The following is a 19,137-nucleotide window of genomic DNA, read 5'->3' on the forward strand; positions in this document are numbered from 1 at the left end:
CCAGGTCTTCTCAGCCTACGTCCCCAGTGTGCCCACAGACGCACTGTGGCCTTGCCTTTCCCTCTGTGTGCTGGAGAACGTGGGCGCATCGTTGACTCACTGAATATTTACTGAGCAATCACTATCTGCTCAGCTAGCTCAGGAGATTCAACAGGGAACAAAACAAAGTCCCTGTCCTCATGGGGCTTATATTCCAGCAGGGAGGACAGAAGACAGATACGTAGCTACACACAGGGCCAAAGAGTATGAAGATTAATTATATCCAGGGGCTCGAGAGTGACAGGGACGGGAAAGGGGCATGTGGGCAGTTTCATGTCACATAGACAAGGGAAGCTCCTCTGGGGAGGTGATGCCGCGTGCAGAGCTGAGGGTGGTGAGAGAGAAGCCGGGCAGAGAGAACCAGCGGTGCAAAGGCCCTGAGGCGGAACGGTGCGAGTGGGTGCTGGGCCGACGGGGAGGAGGGCTTGCTGGCTCCGCGATCCTCACTCTGGGTCTCAGGGAGACGGCTCTGTATGTTCTCCCCTCAGCATAAGAAGCTGGGCCCCCGAGGCGACGTGGACGTGAACATGGAGGACAAGAAGGACGAGCACAAGCAGCAGGGCGAGCTGCACATGTGGGACCCCATCGACCAGGTGCGGCTTCTCGCGCCCGCCCAGAGCCCGGAGCGCGCCGCCGCCCGCCGGCAGCGCTGAGGCCATTCCCGTCCTACGCTCAGCTCGTTCTAAGCGAACGGCTCATTGTTAGCAAACCGTGTTTTTCTCTGGCCTTATGTTTTATTTTGAAATAATTTTATATTCAATGTAACATACTATAGATTTTCACGCAGAAATGAAGACACACACACATACTCCTCATACACCCTTCACCCAGTTTCCCCAAATAGAAACATCCTCTGTAACCAGAGTGTAATTGTCATAACCAGGAAGTGGAACCCTAGCTATATTACTACGGACTAATTTATGGGCCTTATTCCAGTCTGTCCACTGATGTCCTTTTTCTGGTCCAAAGGATGCAATAATGCAATTAGTTGTCCTAACTCCTTAGTATCCTCCAACCTGAGACAGTTCCCTGGGAACATTATTATTATTATTTTCTGTGCCACACGGCTTGCAGGATCTCAGTTCCCCCACCAGGGGTTGAACCCAGGTCCCCTGCGTGGAAGCACAGAGTCCTAACCACTGGACTGCCTGGGAATTCCCAAAGAAACATTGTGTTTTGATAAGAATGAGGCATTTTGAATGTTAATGCCACTTCTCATATCCCTTAACCTAACATGGCAATCCATTTGAGTAGATATTGATCAAAATGATTGATTGAAGTATATAATTGATGTACAGTGTTATGTTAGTTTCAGGTGTATAGCAAAGTGATTATTACAGATTTTACATATATGTGTAATATTTGTTTTTCCGCAAATATTTGAGTATTTTTTACATGTCTGTTCTTATAGCCTTGAAATAAACCTTAAAAATGGTTAAATAAAGAATTAAGTCATATTTAAATGTTGAAGAAAGGGTCTCTAGATAGACTGGCTGAGAAATTGTGAAAGTTTTAAAAGGTAGATGAAATAGAAAAAGACAGCCATGGAGGCACACACACAGAGAAAACAATCCCATTATTCATAAAAGGCTTCAAATCAGATGAACATGATGCTGTGTTGTGTCTGCTTTTAGGCATACTGAATAAAGAAGCCCTGAAAATGCTAAAAGAATCCCAGAGTAATAGGTGTTTTAAAGGAAACATCTCACAGGGGCTTGAGTTCAGTGAAACCACCATAAACAGCTACAAAAATGGGAAAGGCAAGTCCCGGGGGTGATGCCAGGCAGGAGCCGTGGGCCTCAGAGTTGATGCAGCAGAGATTTGGGGGGAGACCTAATGCTGATCTTAATTTGTAGAAATGGACTCGGCACTACTGTGCCATTGCTGATGCCACGCTGTCCTTCAGCGACGACATTGAACAGACTGTGGAAGAGGAGCTGCCGCTGGTAGGTGGAGACCTCCTATGCTGCTCTTCTTATCCTGTGGCCAGCAGGCCTGGACATGCTCAGCCTATCCATGGAGCTGCCTGTTTGGGTACCAAGGCTTGCCTGGCTCTTCTCTGATTGGTTGGCTGGCCCATGTGCTTAGCCAATGAGGCTTAAGAGTCTTTCCTGCTCTCTGAAAGGCTTGATTGGCCTTGATAGGAGAGGATGAGGACAATTGGATGCTCTGTTCAGCCCCACCTAACTTAGTTCCTGGCTTTCCTGCCCTCTGCCCCTGGGCTGCTGACCATCCTTGGTGCTGTTCTTGAGTGCAGTCCCCAGGGTATTGTAGCTTTCAGGCTTCCTGTACAATAGAGTTGAGGCTGTCCTGGGCCATGACTCAGGAGGCCACCGAGAATGGGGGCTGTCAGGAGTAGGTGTCTGGTGTGGGGAGGGCAGTGGAGGCTGGCTTCCCAGACCTCCTGGGGTGAAGGCCAGCTGAGGCCATCCTTGCTCTGTTATCCAGTCCCCTGAAGCGGCGTGCACAGATGGGCCGGTCTGGTGATGCTGGCCCTGGTTTTCAGAAGCCTCTCCTCTCTTTGTGGCCCAGGATATACCCCCCACAGAGCTGCATTTTGGGGAGAAGTGGTTCCACAAGAAGGTGGAGAAGAGGACAAGTGCCGAGAAGCTGCTGCAGGAATACTGTGCCGAGACAGGGGGCAAGGATGGGACCTTCTTGGTGCGGGAGAGCGAGACCTTCCCCAACGACTACACCCTGTCCTTCTGGTAATGCCCCTCTGTCCGGCCATGCCCACCTTCTCCCCACAGCTGGTGGGACCGAGGGGCCACGTGGCAAGTGGTTCCAGCTTAGGCTGGACTTGGGTGGGGCTGGGCTGGAAACCGAGGCTTCCCTGGTTACTCAGCGGTAAAGAATCCACCTGCAATGCAGGCGCCACAGGAGACACGGGTTTGATCCCTGGTTTGGGAAGATCTCCTGGAGAAGGGAATGGCTACCCACTCCAGTACTCTTGCCTGGGAAATTCCATGGACAGAGGAGCCTGGCAGGCTGCAGTCCATAGGGTTGCAGAGAGTTGGACATGACTGAAGTGGCTTAGCATGCACGCATGGACTAGAAATGCAGACTTCATTTAGTGAGTTTTAGGGGGCAGGACTTGGGTTGAGTGAGGCCCCCAAAACATAGTCATCAACATTAGTGATATTTCAGTGCAGTATTAAATATTGTAAAGTAAACTTACAGAACTGTGGTGAGGCTATAGTGAGCTTATCTACACCTATTCATTTTGGGGTACTTGCTTAGTGCTAGGCACAGTGACTTAGCAGTGACCAGGCAGACACAGTCCCTGTCCTCTTGGAAATTAGAGTCTGAGAATGGAGATGGACAGTGAAAAAGGAATCACGCAAATAATACATAATTCTAGTTGTGACAAGTGCAGTGGAAAAAATGCAGGATGTTATGAATGTCAGAGCGGGATCTGGTGTGATGTTGGGAGAAAGATCAGGGAAGACTTCCTGAAAGAAGTGGTGTTTAAATTGAGACCTGAAGGATAAAAGTTCTAATATTAACAACAGACAAATAATAGTGAGAGCTAACACCTATAAGAGGTTTACCACGTGCCAGGCAGCATTCCAGGCATGTTCTGTGTGTGTGTGATCTTGTTTCACCCTCAGGAGATCTCTGTGAGGCGAATACTGCCATTGTCCTTGTTGGACCACTAGGATCGTAATAGGGAGGCTCAGAGGGGACAAGTCACTTGTTCAGGGTCACTTAGCTCATCAGTGGCAGAGTCAGGATTGGAACCCAGGCTGTCTGGCTCCAGAGGACCAGTTATGTAGGTAAAGGGGACAGCAAGCAGAGGAAGTAGGTAGAATGTTCTGGAATCCAGGCTCAAGGAGTAGCTTGTATGGAAGCCCTGGTGGGTTCAAAGAGCAGAGGGAGGCCTGTGCGGTCACACACAGCGTCCGCCCCGGGGGCCGCGGCTGCAGCTCTGGCCCGGGTGCAAGAGGAGCCCGCCGGGCTGGCTTTGACGTGGTCCCCCTCCCCGCAGGCGGTCGGGCCGCGTGCAGCACTGCCGGATCCGCTCCACCATGGAGGGCGGGACCATGAAGTACTATCTGACTGACAACCTCATGTTCAGCAGCATCTACGCCCTCATCCAGCACTACCGCGAGACACACCTGCGCTGCGCCGAGTTCGAGCTCCGGCTGACCGACCCCGTGCCCAACCCCAACCCGCACGAGTCCAAGCCGTACGTGCTCCCCTGCTCTGGGGGCGCGGGTCGGAAATGCCAGCCTTGCGGGTGGGCTGGGGCCCGCGCTCCCACGAGGCTCCTCGCCTGGGCCCACCAGGGTCTCTTTAAGTCCCCCCTCCGGGCGGCCACTGTCCAGATACCTGCTACCTGTTCTTCCTTCCTCTCCCTCCACCCCTCCCATCCTTTCTTCTGCTTTGTCTTCAGAGTCCCGAGTTCTTGGGCTTTGATTTTTCAGAGACTAATTCTGACCCGGTGTTACCGTTCTACTTGTCAGAGGTCATTCCTATTGGTCTGAAAGCAAAAAAAAAAATAATAATAATTGTAAAGAGAATATCGGTTAGGCCTTGCAAAGGGTTAACTAGTTCTGAAAAGAAAAGAGTAATTTTTAATCAGAAGCCTGCTCAAGTGCACCTTTCTGAGGAAGCCATAGAGCTGTGACAACCTTGAGTTTTACTTTTCTTGTCTGTATTCAAGTGGATGGCCTTAAAATTTGCTATTTTGCATCTTTGAAATTAACCCCCTACCCCTCTAAACCCCGCTGTGCATGTTTTCTGCCTCTGAGTTTCTGAGACACTGCAGTGGCCGTGTCACGCTCTGATGCTTGGGTCAGTGGTCGGGGAGGGGTCATAGATTTAAGTTGATTCATTCTCTCGTGCTCCAAGCGGACTCCCCTGTCACAGGAATGCTTCACCTGAGCTGTGTCTGGGTGGTGGTGTTCACAGTCGCCGTCTCTAGAAGGGATGTCGGACGGGGAGGCGCGCTGTGTAGTTTCCGTGGTGGGCCCCAGGCTCGTACTGCAGGCCCGGGACCCACAGCGCCCCCCTCCGCTGCGTCTCAGCGGCCTCTCCCCTGGCCGTCCCGGCCTGTGCTGCAGGTGGTACTATGACGGGCTGAGCCGCGGGGAGGCGGAGGACATGCTGATGCGGGTGCCCCGGGACGGGGCCTTCCTCATCCGGAGGCGGGAGGGCGCCGACTCCTACGCCATCACCTTCAGGTAAGCCCCTGGGCTGCAGCCGCGCCTGGGAGGGGCAGCTGGGAGAAGAAAGGGGGAACTGCAGGTGGACGCTGGACCCAGGGTCCTCTGTCCAGAGTGTCAGCTACGATGGGGACAGTCACAGTAATAAGGAGAGCAGAAGCAGGCTGCGCTAATACTGTGTACTTTCAGCATGCCAGCCACTGTTCTGTGTTCCCGAGAGGAATGTGTTTTACACTGATTCATTTAATCTTCCCACAACTCTGTGGGGTGAGCTTGACCCACACCGATACTTTTTGGAGGAGGAAACTGAGGCACAGGGCAAGGAACGACCTGCTGAAAACCGGCAGCCCGTTAGTGGCGGAGCTGGAGTTTGCACCCCAGCAGCACTGGCAACCCGGATGGGTGGCGATGCAGCCCTGGTCTCCTCCCAGCCGCCGCTGCCACTGCCCGCCAGTGGGGAGGCCGTGTGGACCAGCCGTCTCAGGGCCGTGGTTCTCGGTGTTAATTCAGCCCCGAGACACCTGCGTCCTCCAATTTCCACCAAAAGCAGTATGAGGGAGGGTCATCAAACGGTCCCTCCATCTCCCCATTTGCAGGGTTTCCTTGCGTGTTCTTGGTGATGATAGTAGAACACTGGGTTCCAAAGGTTGAGTTCCCAAGTGATGTTCCGGACACTGGGCTGCCTTCAAGGCCTCACCTATTTATTTTTATTTATTTATTTTTAAATTAATTAATATTTTTTCAAATACTTAAAAAAATATTTATTCATTTATTTAGCTTTGCCAAGTCTTAGTTGCAGCATGTGGGATCTAGTTCCTGGACCAGGGATTGAACTCAGGGTATCTGCATTGGGAGTGCAGAGTCTTAGCCGCTGAGCCACCAGGGAAGGCCCTTCAGATACTCTTTTGACCTCACCGCATGGCATGTGTGATCCTGGTTGCCTGACCAGGGCTCAAACCTGTGCCCCTCGCGTTGGAAGTGTGGAGATAACCCACCGGGGCCCCAGGGAAGTCCCACCACGTCGGTCTGTCTGGTGCCCCAGGATGGGTGACCGGGCTGTTTCCCATTGGTGGGCTCGTGTGGCCGTCACCCGGCTGCGGGATGTCAGCCCCGTGGTCTCCCCCCAGGGCCAGGGGCAAGGTGAAGCACTGTCGCATCAACCGAGACGGCCGGCACTTCGTGCTGGGCACCTCCGCCTACTTCGAGAGCCTCGTGGAGCTGGTCAGCTACTACGAGAAGCACGCGCTCTACCGGAAGATGAAATTGCGCTACCCCGTGACCCCCGAGCTCCTGGAGCGCTACAACATGGTGGGTGGCTGACCCGCCCGGGACACGGTGGGATATCCTGAGGTTACGGTTCACCTGCTGGTTCATTCAGCAAACCTTGATCCAGCACGTACATGCACCCCGCACGGCTCTGGGTCCAAAGCTGCAGAGTGGACGCAGACAATGCCCCGTGGTCTTATAGTCCAGTGTGGGGGAGACAGACGACACACGAGATGAAGAACTGTCAGAGCACGTGTCAGCTGGTAGGATCATAAGTGCTCCAGAGAACAACACGCTGAGACAGGTGGCTAAGTGGGTAGATGATGGGGAAGGGGCCGCAGTTCTCGGGGGTGCTCAGGAGGGACTTGCTGATGAGGAGACGTGGGCAGACACGCTGGGAGGTGGAGGAGACAGCCTGCAGCTGTGAGGAGGAGGAAAGAACAGTCAGTGCAAAGGTCCTGAGGTGAGAGCATGTGTGGGGACAAAGAGGAGAAGCTGGCATGGCTGGGCCTAAGTGGTCCAGGGTTGGGGCAGAACTAAATAAGGACGGAACTGTGTGGAGTGGGGCCATACACAGGGGCTTTTATTCTGAGCTATCAGAGAGTTGTTCTTTTCTTTTTTTGGTCCATGCCATGCAAGCACACAGTATCTTAGTTCCCTGACCAGGGATTGAACCTGCAGCCCATGCAGTGGAAGTGATATCCGGACCACCAGGGAAGTCCCCACTGGGAGGTTCTGAGTGGTGAAGGGAGGCAGTCTGATCACCATGTCCCAGTTCCTATCAGATAGATTCAGTACTTCATTGAAAAGAGATTGTGCACCAGGCACGCGTCAGGAACCGTGTGTCTGGATGCGGGGAGAGCACGGTGGAACACCTTGAGCCCTTGGGACATTCAGGTCCTAGAAAGGGGAGCGGGTGACACAGTCACGTAACTATGATGCTCCCGGGCAGGGTGAGTTACAGTGAAGACGAGAACAGGATGGGGCGCTGTGGGGTGGGCACTGCATCAGACTGGGGCCAGGGAGTTGGGAGCGGGCCTCCTGCAGAGGGTGGGAAGGCAGCCGGGGGCGGAGCGGCTGGGAGCTGTGAAGGAGGCGGGTTCCAGGTGGGGGGCAGGCAGGCACAGGACTGCAGTGTGGGGTGGGGGTGCCGCCCAGTGGGGGCTGGGGAAGGGCAGGAGGGGTCTCCAGTGTGTGCTGGTGAAGGTTTACTACCCGCTCTGCGGAGAGAAGCCCTGCTTTGTGGCATTTGCCAGTTTCACCACTCCTGTGGTGGCCAGTTTCAAGCTGCCGACATTGAACATGGGTCAGGAAGAGTGGTGAGCTTGCTCCAGGACACCAGAGCATCTCAGATCTTGTGTTTTGAAAAAGGAGGATGGCGCCTGGCATGGGGTAGGCCTGCATAGGGGTCTCTCTGATTCTGGGGTAAGATTTCCAAGTTTTGGGGAACTTCTTAATAGCTTCTTACTGGTTCTACCCACAAGGTGAACAAACTGAGGTTTCAGCTCTTCTGTTAGAGGGCAGGAAACCATGAGGATGCCTAGAAGAATCCTTGTTCTAAGTTAGGGCTGTTCTGGGAGCTTGAGTGATTCCATTTATTTTTCTCTCTTCTTTTTCAGGAAAGAGATATAAACTCCCTCTATGACGTCAGCAGAATGTATGTGGATCCCAGTGAAATCAATCCTTCAATGGTATAGTGCAAACTTCTGATTCACACTATTACCTACTCACTAGACTGACATGGGTCTTCTCAGGTGGTTCATTGGTAAAGAAATCGCCTGCCAACGCAGGAGATGTGGGTTCAGTCTCTGGATCAGGAAGATCCCCTGGAGAAGGAAATGGCAACCAGTCCAGTATTCTAGCCTGGACAATACCATAGACAGAGGAGCCTGTCAGGCCACAGCCATGGGGTTGCAGAAGAGCTGGACACGACCTAGTGATTAAATAACAACAAACAGATTGACGTAGGGTCTATCCCCCAGTTAAAACAGGGCAAGGGAACGTTTTGGAAAACTCTGCCAAAAAATTTTTGGAGGGGAGAAGAAATGACGATTGACAATGTGACATCTAGTTTCAGGGAAGAGGTTAATAGAATTCCATCCAAATGTGACTGAGCCTTGCTAAAATTCTGAAGTTTGATGAACCACCTTTGGGCCCAACAGCTTTTAATTAAAAGTCTTTTCAGATGTTCCTTGCTCACTGACTGAGCCTGTGGTGTTTATAAATTCCATTTGGTTCAGCGACCCCTCTGCCGTGTGCACGCTATCTCGTATTCCCACCCTGGCTGCTGAATCATTTCACGCAGGTAGGGCTGGATTTTACTGTTAGCCTGAAGCTCCCGGTTTCATCTTAAATTCAGCTGGAGCCTGCAGAGGAGCAATGCTGCCGAGTTTTCCATTTGGCGGGGCTGTCCTGTCTGTGATTAGTGTACAGTTCTCGCTTTGGAAGGGACACCCTGCTGGTGGGCTCTGTAGCAATCCGGAGATTTTCTTTTAAACTTAAAACTCCTTGTCCAATGCAAATCCCTTTCAGCAAGCAGTGAAGTCTTGAAAAATTGTGGGTGCATGGCACCGGGTGTGAAGTGCATTAGGGGACTTAGCCAAATAGAAAAAAAAGCATTTATTAGAACTGACAGATGCTTTGGTTATGAGAATGACATGGCCTCACGTCAGGCAGATGTCGGGGGATGGTGGAGATCATGGTAAACCGAGGATGCACCCATCTCGAGAGCAGCCACCCCCGTCAGCAGCTGCCATTTCAGAGACCAGGCGGGGTCTTCTGATTTCTCGAGACAAGCCAGTAATCTGGATGTTTGATGTGAAATCTCCCCATTATTAAACCCTGGTAACTATACCAAGGTATGTAGAGGAAGTCTCCCTATACCCAGTGAGCCTAGTAAAACACGATCATATGCGGAGTTTGAGTGCAAGCTGCTAGACTGTGGCGAGTGCCTCAAAATACAGTTATTCTTCTTGTGATTGAAAAATGATGTAATAATGAAAAGGGAAACACTTTAAAAGCAGGGAAAACCGTCCGGCCTGGTCTCACCATCCTGATGCGGTAGCCGTCTGCACCTGTGGGTGTTGCGTCCCCGCTGGTCCTTGTCCGCGGGGAGATATGTTTTACAGCCCCACCCCAGCACCTGCCATTTCTTTTCTTCATTCATCTGCCGCTCAGCCACGAGTGAGTTTCTTCACTGCTGATCTACATAATGACCATTTTTTGTTGAGCCTGGTGGGCCACGCACTTTTGATGCGCTACCTGGACAGGGAAGCCTAGCGTGTTGCAGTCCATGGGGTCGCAAAGAGTCGGACATGACTGAGCAACTGAACTGAACCCGGAGTAGAATTGTAACTTAAAAAGAGAATATTGTTTATGCTGTACAATATTCTAGGTAACTGGGCCCTTTAGCTGTGTCTCCATCAATGGCCATTTGGGTTGTCTCTAGGCTGAGCTCTTCTCGTTAACACTAAAATGATTTCTTCACCTGTGAGGTTTTGTGTCTTTCTCTTTATGTCCTTTGGATGAGTTCTTAGAACTGGAGTGATGAGGTCAGTATTGACAGGTGGCACATATTGATGACCGCACAGCGAGCATTGAGGTAAGCACCTGATGGCTCATTACCTCTAACAGCCCCAGGCATTAGGTGCCATTTTTGTGCCCATTGTACAGGTGAGACAACTGAGGTACACAGTAGTTGAATGGTTGATGTGAGTGTGGAGCTAGGATTTGGATGCTCCCAGACATGCGCTTGTAGCCACTGCGGTGCCGCATGCCTGCTTGGTCACGCGATGGGTGGCTCATTTCTCTAGCTCACGAGGGACCTGACATGAGGACCTCTCCTGCCATCCCTCAGGCTGGAGACGCACTCCTTGTAGACGCCATCATGTGGCACCCTCTCTGCCCCTGGCTGTACCTTCCTCGTGGCCTTGGAGTCTGGCAGCGACCTGTAGAGTTTCCTGGGGAAAGACACAACTTGTCCGGTCTGCCCTTGGAGCAGGATGCACAGAAGAGCTGGCTCTGTGTGAAGGTTGAGGAGTCAAGTTCAAAAGCTCTGGTTGGAGTTCCCATGGCAAAGCTTACAGAACCCACACTGTAAGCATCACAGACTATGGTGGTAACTCACTTTAATGGAGTCTTTCTCTGCTCAGCCACTTGCCAGGTGGTTGACTTTGGCCAAGGATGCTTCATCTCTCTGGACCTCTATTTCCTCGTCTGTAAAATGGGATACCATCACTACTCCCTGCCTGTTAGGATTGTGAGGATTAGAGGAGATACTGTAGATAAAAGGTCCAAAACAGGGCTTTGACTGTAGTAAGAACTTAAGAAATGCTCACTGTTGTCATTTTTATCCTCGCGTGTGTTATCTCACTTAATAGTCTCAATGACCCTGTGAAGTATGCAGTGTTTCAATCCCTATTTCATAGATGGGGAAACAGACAGAAGGGGCAAACCGAGGATTTGAACCACATGTCTGACTTCAGAGCCCCGTGCTCTTGAGGAGCAGTTTTATGGATTCCTTGTGAAAACCCCCATTCCCACTTCCTTGTGTCGGAGGAGGGGACGCTGCTGATGTAAGCAGGTTGGCCGTTTTGGAGGTTTTCCTGTTAAGCGTCTGCTTGCTGTGTGGGTGCTCATTTTGCCGTGGGTTGTGCTTGCCCAGCAGCAAATCGCGGAGGAGGCGCTCTGCACTCGGTTCTGTCCTGTTTCTGCCCGTGCGAGGCCGCACTTGGTGCTTTCATGGAGGAGCACCTCGGGCACTGCAGAATGCCAGCATCCCAAATGTCAGGGCGTCCCCGGTAAAAATGCTGGTGAGGCTCGGGGGCCGCCAGAAATGGTGTTGAGCTTGAACTGCTGAGTGGGCTGGTGAACATGGGTAGTGAGAACTTCAGAGGTGGTGGGCGTGGTTCCTCAAAGGCATGTCCTTCCTTTGTTGAGGAAATACCGGCTTATGCTGAGATGCCCTTTGCTATTCAGATGCTCAGTTGTGGCCAACTTTTTGCGACCCATGGATTGCATCATCCCAGGCTTTCCTGTCCTTCATCATCTCCCGGAGTTTGCTCAAACTCATGTCCATTGAGTCAGTGATGCCATCCAACCATCTCATCCTCTGTCGCCCCCTTCTCCTCCCACCTTCAATCTTTCCCAGCATCAGGGTCTTTTCCAATAGAGTCAGCTTTTTGCATCAGGTGGCCAAAGTATTGGAGCTTCAGCATCAGTCCTTCCAATGATTATTCAGGGTTGATTTCCTTTAGGATGGACTGGTTTGATGTCCTTGCAGTCCAGGGGACTCTCAAGAGTCTTATCTGGCACCACAGTTTGAAAGCATCAATTCTTTGGTGCTCAGCCTTCTTTGTGGGCCAACTCTGACATCTGTACACGACTACTGGAAAAACCTAGGCTCTGATTTAGGCATTCCTAAAGGAAAGTTATGACCAACCTAGATAGCATATTAAAAAGCAGAGACATTACTTTGCCAACAAAGGTCTGTCCAGTCAAGGCTATGATTTTTCCAGTAGTCATGTATGGATGTGAGAGTTGGACTGTGAAGATAGCTGAGCGCCGAAAAATTGATGCTTTTGAACTGTGGTGTTGGAGAAGACTCTTGAGAGTCCCTTGGACTGCAAGGAGATCCAACCAGTCCATCCTAGAGGAGATCAGCCCTGGGTGTTCATTGGAAGGACTGATCCTGAGGCTGACTGAACTGAACTGAACTTGTGGCTCCCTGGCAATGCAAGCCCTTTGCCACCAGATGGCGCCATAACCCTGGACTAAAGCCGCCCTCTGTTTTGAGAAGAACCAAATGTGCCAGAAAGTGCAGCTGCCTCCCTGTTCTGTTGCCTGGCCTGACCCTTTACCTTCTTGTTTTCCCTGAAAGCCTCAGAGAACCGTGAAAGCTCTGTATGATTACAGAGCCAAGCAGAGCGATGAGCTGAGCTTTTGCCGTGGTGCCCTCATCCACAACGTCTCCAAGGAGCCTGGGGGCTGGTAAGGCTGAGGGAAGCTGGGCCCCTCGACCTGTCCCTTTCTAGCAGTGAGACTCAAGCGCTGGCTGAACCCTGACCCCCGTATCTCCTGTTCTGGCCTGGCTTTGACGTGTCATACTTTCTCTGGGGAGGTGACCAATACATGCTCTATTTGCAAAAGTGGGTAAACAGCAATAGCAATTATGATGATGTCATTTATTAATATATGTCATACTACATATTATCTTAATTATAATAGCAGCTACCATTTATTGAGGTCTTACTGTGTGGCAAGCACTATGCTAATTGCTTTCATACATTAAGCAAATTCTTGTTACAGCCCTGCAGGGTTATGACTGTGATTATCTCTGCTTTATGTGGGCTTCCCAGGTGGTGCTAGTGGTAAAGAACCTGCCTCCAACACAGGAGTCATAAAAGATGTGGTGGGTTCCATCCCTGGATTGGGAAGATACTGTGGAGGAGGGCATGGCAACCCACTCCAGTACTCATGCCTGGAGAATCCCATGGGCAATGAATAGATGCAGTGAATGAGGCTTTCCAAAGTTCAGCTACTGAACACCACAAGCTGTTCCCATTATGCAAGCCTGTGCGTTTTAAATTCAAATTCTTGTGCTATTGCATAGTCCCGTGCCCTGTGCAGTGGCCCCATCGTGGATTAAAGAGGTGCATTTTCAGGCCAAAGGCACCGGGGTGTGTGACAGTTGAGTTCTCTCTTCCCCCTTTTTTTTTCACCCAGGGAGAAGAATTCTCTGCCCACCCATAGGTTCCCTCAGCAGGTGGTTTCATGGGATGGTTCCTATCTTAGAGCAGTAAGGATTGTTCATAACTACGAGCCCTTGCAGAGACTCAGGCACCTCATAAAATTGGTGCGTCTTCCTCTCGGAAGATAGCCGGTCCTGACTAGAAATCTGAATAGCAACTCAAAAGGAGCAGTGTCAGCACCGTCTTAAGGACTTCATTTGAAATCATTCATGGGATCGACACAGTGACCCTGTAAGGTTGCTTCTCTTCTTCCCTCCTTTTACAGATGAGGACACTTGAGGCACAGTGAAGCAGGAACTTGTCCAGGGTCACATAGCAGCCTGAGATTTGAAGCTAGGCCTTCTGACTCAAGAGGCCACACTCTGCGCACTCATGTGCTAGATCCAGAGGTTTACCAAGTTTTTTTTTTTTCTTTTAATTTGGAGAATACCCTCTTTCCAAACCCATTGCTTACCTGGATCTGCAGAGGATTTTGTCTCAAGATGGGTTAAGAGACTGAAGTAAGTGCTGTTAGCAAGGGACTGAGGGTAAGCCATAGGCCCTTCTGAGGTGCCCTCATTGCTTATTCTCTCCCTGCTGTCAAGATTGCTACCTAGAGGGATGCCTGCCTCGGACCACATTTTTTTTGCATCCTTCCAGATTAGAGGACCAAATCATTTTTGTTTAAACCGGGATGCATTTGAGAGTGAAGGGAATGCATAGTTAATAATTACACCTGGACCGTAGGTGTAAACTACCCAGTTCTGGGCACATGGTCCATACCGTTGCCCATTCAGCCAGACTTTGCTGGAGATGGGTCTGGAGAAATGAAGGTTGAAAAGAGAATGTGAAACGGCCTCACAGCTGGCAATTCTGTTTCCACCAGGCCGTGGGACAGTCAGTCCTCTCTGCTTATTCAGGTCAGCAAACATTTGTTAACACATTATTGACCAGGGGATTTTTGCAGAAACTCATGCCTGTGGAGTTAATATGTTTCCAGTCAGTAATGTGTGAAGTGCCCCCAAGTGTAGATTTGATTAAGACTGAGGAAGTTCGCATGTAGAAGGGAAACTGATCGGTAACTGTAGGTTAATGTAAGGTGTGGACTGCTTTGACAGCTGGGGGAAAGATCCCAGGGAGCACAGAGGAAGAGCTCTCAGCCTGGTGGCAGTCAGGGAAGGCTCCCTGGAAGAGGAAGACCGCGGCTGAGTCTTAAATTGTTAGGTGGCTTTAGAGGGCTTGGACTATGGCATAGAAGGTAGAGAGCATGGCAGGGCCATGTGGGGAGTGGGCCACAGACGGTCTGGAATGAATATCAGGTTCAAGGCAGAGACAGGCAGGAGTTGAGGTCCCTGGGTTAGAGCATTATGATGGCCAAGCTACACAGTCTAGGCTTGATTTTGAAGGCCTCGGTGTGGTGGGTCAGAGGTGCATTCTGGAAGGAGCCCCCTGACTTCAGAAAGTGGGCCATGGGAGGGCTTGGAGGAGGATCCAGTCCAGGCATCAGACTTGCGGGCATCTTGGAGGTGCGGCCAGTTTGCTTGAGTCAAGACACGTACAAAGGTCTATAATGTCTCATGTTATTAGTGTTGCTACCAAGGTGGGAATGTCAGGGGTGGGGGCACAGTTTTAGCTGAATAACGAGAATTAGCACTATGGAGCGCTTCACATGTAAACGCAAGACGATGTTAACTCCTATGGTCCCAGTAAGGTCCTCAGAGGGGGACGCGGGGACCACCCCCACACCAGATGGAGGGTCTGAGGCTCAGGGCACTGGTGCAGTTGGTGGTAGAGCTGGGACTCAAGTCCAGACCATCTGACAGCAGACCCTTCCTTACCCCCACCCCTGTCTCTAAATTCACAGCCGTCCCTGAAGGGGTTGGGCCTCCGCCAGAGCCAAGCTTTTGTCTTGTACAGTATCTGATGCCCACTTAAAGCACTGAAACTTTGGACTCGGTGGTCTGACCAAACACTGGGATCACGGTCAGGGAAGGGTGAGCCCCAGCAGTCACTGCTGGTGGAAACAGCAGAGGACCACAGCTGATGACCCCCCTCCCCTGGTCACCCGGTCACTGGCCGCCTCCCTCCTGCCGCCAGCAGCAGGGAGCTAGCGAGCAGTAATGAGGGTTAACACTGCTTGGCCCAGGCTTCCTGACAATGCCTTCTGTGTTTCTGTAGGTGGAAAGGAGACTATGGAACCAGAATCCAGCAGTACTTCCCGTCCAATTACGTCGAGGACATTTCACCAATGGAAGGGGAGGAGGCGGATAAGCAAGTGAGTCTCCATCGTTCGTAGCAGGGAGGGACCCACCGATCCTGTTCTGGGAGCTCCGTGGACACATTTTTGCACGCGTTGCCCTGAGCTCCGGACCAGGGACAGCAGAGTGATGGGGAAATCAGGACTGTCCCCGAGTTGTGGGTGAAAGTCACTTGAACAGACAGACAGGTTTAAATCAGGTTGTGCTGGGCTGGAAGGCTTTGCATATGCAGGAGGATTCCCTCCAGAGTGAAAACGGCCAGACAGGGAATTTGTCCTTTGCTTAAACCGACTTGCAGATGAAACACTTTTAGCTTGGCCAGCCAGACGTTCAGAACGTGTTCGGTGTGAGTAAGCAAGCTGGCCCATGTGCGGGGTGAGGGGAAGCTCTCCTGGTGACGTTGCAAACCTGGTTTCTACTCCTCACTGCCTCTTGCTCAGAAAGCTTGAAGAGCAGGTACTTTCAAGGTGACAGCAGTACACCGAGGCTGAAATCTTAGACTTTCTTCTGAGAGAGTTGGGGCAGTCAGGGAAGGCTGCATGGAGGAAGGGACCTTTGAGCGTTAAAAGTCAAGTTAGAGTTCAACAGCGAGAGACTGGCAGGAGGGAATTCCAGGTGGGAGGTATGGCCTGAGCCAAGGGGTGGTGGTGGAAACTGTGCTCGCCCTGAGGCAGAGACATGATCCTCCCAGCTGTGTCTGAACCACATTGCCCTTTACCCACAGTCAGCATTAGCCCGGTGGAGGGTGGGGATGGTCCATGCAATGGGCAGATACACAGTTCTACCAACTTTACAGAGACCAAGATACTCCCATCTCATCTGGCCTCCAGGATGGAAAATGTGCAGTGGAAGGAAGAGCTGGCAGATGGAGCAGAAAGCCTGGAGGCCAGACTGCAGAGCTTAGGTGATGGTTCTGTAGGACACAGGGAGCCACAGAAGGTTCTTGAGCTGGGCTGGAAAAGGAGACCAGTCCCATTTCATAGTAATGTCAGAAGAAAGGGTCTACGGTGTTTTTTTTGACACCAGATCTGTGGAAACACTTCGAAACCTGCTCTAGACTGCACAAGGCACGTTTTTACAGGTTGGGAAATGAAATGCTGAACCTGCCGGCACCTACTCGCCGCTGGGTCCCCGTCAGCAACAGGCTTCATTATTTAGCTCTCTCCCCATGGACGTAGCCTGTAATGAAAATGCATTTTAAACAGTTCCACAGGCAGTGTCTCTGCTAAACGGTGTGCTTTGGAAACTGGTTATCTTTTTATTATTCCCGTTAAGACGAACGTGAGTTATGTCTTGTTTCTTCACAGATTATTGAAGACAATCCCTTAGGGTCCCTTTGCAGAGGAATCCTGAATCTCAACATCTATAATGTTGGTATGTGCACATGTGGTCTCAGCCTGGATTCCCACCCAGGTCCCCGCCCCGCCCCCCACCCTCCCCTTTGGACTGTCCCGGGCAGGGGGCGGGGCTTTCTAGCCTCAGCTCGGGTACTGAAGCTGAGTACTGGGCCAGGTTGGTCAATGACTTCATCTTATGTCTCATAGATTGTTACGCTATTAACATCTGTAAAGTGTGAAAACATTCTGGTGCATACATAACAAGTGCCGGACGGGTGTGGGCTGCTGTTACTCCCAACACCGTCTTCCTTATTTCAGGGCCCCGCCTGGGTCCCCTGGGCTTCTCTTGGAGGAGCTGAGACATTCGTGCAGTGGAGTGTGGAGTTGGGGGTGTCTGGCTCTCAGCCCAGCTCCACCTCTCAGGCCCTGTGAGACCCTGCGCCTGTCATAACCCCCCCGCCCCCAAGGCTGCAGCTTCCTTCAGCTCAGCTGGGCGACAGGAAGCCTGGCCTCCACCCTCGGAGCCTGGGGCAGGAGGGAGCCCACGGCCTCAATGGGCCCATGGTGGCAGGGGTGTGATCTGCGCTGCTTCTGGGGCCTTTTAAGATGGAAGGGAGCAGTGAGGAGAGGCTTTCTGGGCAAGAAGCCACAGCAGCTTGCTTCTCTGGGGCTGCCTAGGTTTCCAGAGCCGGCTTCCGTGTCCTCTGCTCCTCCCACCCCGACACCAGCCCACCGCAGCCCTTCAGTCCATTAGCCTCAGCAAGTGGGAGAAGGACTCTTACTCCTGTTAATGGGTGAGAAAAGCAAGCCCCGTAGTGACCACAGGAGCTGCCTGGGGTTCCGCTGCGAGTTATGGGATGGACTGGATCCAGGGCTTCCCTGGTGGTGTAGATGGTTGTCTGCTTGCAATGTGGGAGACCTGGGTTTGATTCCTGCCTCGGGAAGCTCCCCTGGAGAAGGAAATGGCAACCCACTCCAGTATTCCTGCCTAGAGAATTCCATGGACAGAGGCGCCTGGCGGGCTACAGTCCACGGGGTCACAAAGAGCGGGACAGGACTGAGCAGCCCCACTGGAGCCAGGGCATTTGGAGCGCTGTTCTCCCCCCTGTCGCCCTTCGCATCACCGCGGGCTGCATCTTCAGAGCGCAGGCCTGTGGCTCAGGGGAGGGGAGTCAGGTCTGAGTGGAGCCTCAGCTTTGGCCGCTGCCAGCTCTGCGACCTTCCATGGGCTCCTCTGCCTCAACAAGTCTCTGTCGTCTCCCCCGTGAGATGGGCAGAACGGGAGAAGCACCCCAAAAAGCTGTGACGAGGATGAAATAAGATACAGTGGGATGTGTTCTACTTAGAGCACTGCCTGGCAGATGAGCCCAGAGATTTTAGTTTTTCCTCTTGTAGCCATCATTTTCTCTTTCTAGAACATACTTTCTCTGCAGAGAGAACCGATTCCATACCTAGCTTCTCGGGGCTGCTGGCCATGCGTGCCCTATGCCCGTTACTGCAGTCTCTGTCTCCATCTTCGATGGCCAGCTGACTCCTCGGTGTCTCGGGCTCCCTCTTCCTCTCCTTCCTGTGATGAGGATACTGGTTCTCAGGTTTAGGGTCCTCCTGGAAGGCAGGGATGATCTCCTGAGATCCTTCTGTACGTCTGCGCAGACCCCCATTCCCAGATAGGGTTACATTCACATTTAAGACCCGCATTAAGACCCACACCACTACCTGATCCAAGGTAGACGTCCCAGTCAGCCCCGACATCCACAGTGATGGTCAGCTTGGGGTCGTAAGAGAAGTGACCTGGGAACTAGAAGTTTGGTCATCTTGGCCTTCTGTCAGGCTGATCAGGACTTTTGTTATCCTTTTCCCAAAGTAAAAGCCCCACACGGGAAGAACCAGAAGCCTTTCGTCTTTATCTTGGAGCCCAAGAAGCAGGGCGACCCTCCAGTAGAGTTTGCCACGGACAGCGTGGAGGAGCTGTTTGAGTGGTTCCAGAGCATCCGGGAGATCACCTGGAAGATGGACACCAAGGTAAGCCTGGGCACCCGGGCTCCGCTGGGCCTGGTCCTCTGCCGAGGTGCGGGTGGGTCCAGGCCGCAGGAGGAGCAGGCCCCGCAGCCACAGAGAATTTGGGGGGAAGTGGCAGGGAGGGGGCAGGAGCATTGCGGATTGGAAGGGGGCGGTGGGTCTTCCTGGGGGGCTGCGTCTCGTGGTGGTGTTTCATGATCACTCTGCCGTCGTGCCTGGAGGACCTGGGGACGTGCTGCCGTCTCTGGGATGATGGAGCAAGGGGCTGTCTGCTCTTTCTTGTGGCCACGGAGCCGGGAAGAAGCTTTAGGGTTCCCCGTGT

The 19,137-nt window shown here is 52.1% G+C and overlaps 1 protein-coding gene across 6 annotated transcripts in view; it reads left to right on the forward strand.

Moving 5' to 3' along the window:
* Positions 1 to 19,137, forward strand: part of PLCG2 (phospholipase C gamma 2) — a 162,693-nt gene that overhangs the window by 111,447 nt on the left and 32,109 nt on the right. For all 6 annotated transcript variants that reach the window (XR_009692296.1, XM_061138170.1, XM_061138171.1 and 3 more), the window contains 11 exons: positions 528 to 632; positions 1,896 to 1,985; positions 2,572 to 2,747; positions 4,028 to 4,228; positions 5,106 to 5,225; positions 6,335 to 6,515; positions 8,093 to 8,164; positions 12,352 to 12,461; positions 15,380 to 15,476; positions 16,767 to 16,833; positions 18,661 to 18,818. Coding sequence is in view for 5 of the 6 variants with exons in the window: in XM_061138170.1 (XP_060994153.1) it covers positions 528 to 632; positions 1,896 to 1,985; positions 2,572 to 2,747; positions 4,028 to 4,228; positions 5,106 to 5,225; positions 6,335 to 6,515; positions 8,093 to 8,164; positions 12,352 to 12,461; positions 15,380 to 15,476; positions 16,767 to 16,833; positions 18,661 to 18,818 (1,377 nt within the window). In the remaining variant the exon portion in view is untranslated. The remainder of the gene's footprint in view (positions 1 to 527; positions 633 to 1,895; positions 1,986 to 2,571; positions 2,748 to 4,027; positions 4,229 to 5,105; positions 5,226 to 6,334; positions 6,516 to 8,092; positions 8,165 to 12,351; positions 12,462 to 15,379; positions 15,477 to 16,766; positions 16,834 to 18,660; positions 18,819 to 19,137) is intronic.

This window comes from Dama dama, chromosome 4 (genome assembly GCF_033118175.1).
Source record: "Dama dama isolate Ldn47 chromosome 4, ASM3311817v1, whole genome shotgun sequence".
Taxonomy (NCBI): Eukaryota; Metazoa; Chordata; class Mammalia; order Artiodactyla; family Cervidae; genus Dama; species Dama dama.